This window comes from Myotis yumanensis, unplaced genomic scaffold (assembly GCF_028538775.1).
Source record: "Myotis yumanensis isolate MYYU_CA2020_CCGP unplaced genomic scaffold, mMyoYum1.0.hap1 SCAF_6, whole genome shotgun sequence".
Taxonomy (NCBI): domain Eukaryota; kingdom Metazoa; phylum Chordata; class Mammalia; order Chiroptera; family Vespertilionidae; genus Myotis; species Myotis yumanensis.
In genome coordinates, this window is record NW_027223757.1 from 90,045,103 (window position 1) to 90,047,503 (window position 2,401).

General features: G+C 51.5%; 1 protein-coding gene across 1 annotated transcript; it reads left to right on the forward strand.

The window, feature by feature from the left end:
* Nucleotides 1-552, forward strand: TMEM217B (transmembrane protein 217B). Its single transcript, XM_070419415.1, has one exon. It carries the CDS (start codon nt 1-3, stop codon nt 550-552), a length of 552 nt encoding a protein of 183 aa, XP_070275516.1.
* The last annotated feature ends 1,849 nt before the right edge of the window (nt 553-2,401 follow it).

The following is a 2,401-nucleotide window of genomic DNA, read 5'->3' on the forward strand; positions in this document are numbered from 1 at the left end:
ATGAATGACAAGACGTTCTCCGTTTTGGTGGGCATCTTCTCTATCCTCAGCACCATTCAGTTCCTCATCTTTGACTTGAACGAGCGTACGTTCATTGGCTACGAGGAACAGTTTAACGTCTACACGAATGGGTCTGTGATAGCCACTTGGGTCTTGACCAACAAAAAGAACATCTGCACCGGCCTATCCACCATCACCGTCCTAGTCAGCGCCTTCCTCATCTACTGCATCCACCTGAACATCTACCAGGGGCTGCTGTGCTATGCCCTATGGATCATCACCTACGAGATCACCAACTTCTCCATGGTCCTTCTCCTCAACGGAATCATCATAGAGCAGTTCAAGGAACTGGGCTACGTGCACTTGGTCTTCCAGATCTCCCGCATGCTCCTGCACTTCTTCTGCCTGCCCTTTATTCTCAAGCACACCTACATCCTTTATAGGGACCCCAAGAGTTTCAGCAAGATAAGCCGCCGCAGGCTCTCCTCCATTACTACCCTCGACTCGTGGTCCCCCGTCGCACCGGGGATGATGTACCGCAAGTTAAACTGAACGGTGCCAGGGAGAGAGGGCCAGTGCTCCCCACCAACGGAGTCCCCATCCCTGCCTGCTTCCTGTTGATTCTGTTTGCCTTTTGGGGGTTCTTGAGTTTTACGCATTTTAAGAGTGATTCTTGGGGGTGGGGGGGGGCATAGGTCAATGATAGTGTATGTGTTTGTGACTTGTTTTAGCATTAAATTATATCCTGCCTGTGTGCTTGCTTAGTGCATGCCGCTGCCTCGCGGGTCTTCTCCTCTCTGCGTGTCCTCGGTTTCCAGGTTTTCTCTGTGGATGGCCCCCCAAGGCCTGGTCCTGCCGAGGCCTCTGAGAGCAGTGCTGTCCGCTAGAACTTGCTGTGCTGATAGACATGCTCTTTCTCTGTTCTGTCCACTAGCGACATGTGGCTGCTGAGCACTTGGGCTGTGGCTGTTACAACCAGGATTTTCAGCATTTTACTTCATTTTGATTTCAGTGGCCACACTTGGCCGGGCTCGTAGCTACTGCGTTGGAGAGCACAGTAACACGGAGCTTCGCCTGACTCCTGCAGGTGGCCATTGAAAGAACCCCTTTCAGCGTCAGCATCTGCTTCCCTCAGACTTTTCAGAAAACAGCTCCTCATGTTGGCTCGCAGCATAGCAGGAAACCCCCTTTCAGAAAGCTCCAGAATTTCTCACGTGAAGCACTAGTGACTTCTGTCTGGCAAAGGGCTGTGCTATGCATTGTAGGATGTTCTGCCCACGAGATGCCACTAGATCCCCCCACCTCTGTGATAACCAAAAATATCTTATTGCCAGATGTCCCCCAGTTGAGAACCGTTATTTTAAAGCGTTGGAAGCTGGGGTGTCACTTCCGTGAACTAACGAAGAGCATCTTTTACTGAGAGCTCTCCTTCCATTCACCACCTTGTGTAGTTTTAACCATCATGTTTCCAGGTTATGGTTGACGAAACAGGCCCAAGACGCTTAAATGATGTGACCAAGGTCACACAGCAGCAAAAGCAGGATTTGAATCTAGATCCTCTGACTTCATACACGAATGTCCTATTTGGTTCCCTGAAGCACTCTTACTTTTACCAAGATTTAAAAGGGGCTACCTCCTTTTAGGATATTTCCTTTTCCTTCAAAAAATATTGGGAGTGAAGTCAAGGGACACTGTTTTAACCATACGCCCCCGAAACCATGAGCCAAATGATAGTAGCCCACTTTCACTGAGTGCTGGGTGCTGTTCTAACGCTTCACTCAGTTCCTCCCATCAACTGTGAGAGTTGGCCAGTTCCCAAAATGACCACCAGATGGCAGTCAGCAGTAAGCTTTTGCTTGGTGCTATTTGTGGGGTGGCCAGATCCTGGGATTTAGGGAGCCTCAAGCTGAGGGCTGAGGGCTAATAGAATAGGTTTGTCCCTGGTTTCACAAGCTGTGCCTTGTCTGATTTTAACTCGCTGGTCCCAGCCGGGGAGGCGGTGGGAGATCTGGAGATGGGAGACCTGCGCAGAGACCAGGCAGAGGGAGAGCAGAACTACGAGCTGCCTGAGGCAGAACAGCCGAAGACTCAGAAACAAGGCTGGTGCCCCTGCACACCATTCTTCTCCAAAGTTGTTTGCATCTGCCTCCACTTCCTGGCCTCCCATTCGGTCTAGAACCCCCTTCCCTCCGCTCACACTGCTCTTGTAAGGTGCTCCCCTTCTCTCCGTGGCTGCTGCCAGCCGATCCCTCCCTATTTTGCAAACACTTTCCCCTCTTGGCCTATGGAGACCTTGGCTGCCTTTGTGCTCCCTCCCCTTCGCAGGCTCCTCCGCATCTCCCTGACCTCCAAACATGGTAGTGTCCGGGCTCAGTCCCTGGTCCCCTTCTCTCCTCTGTCT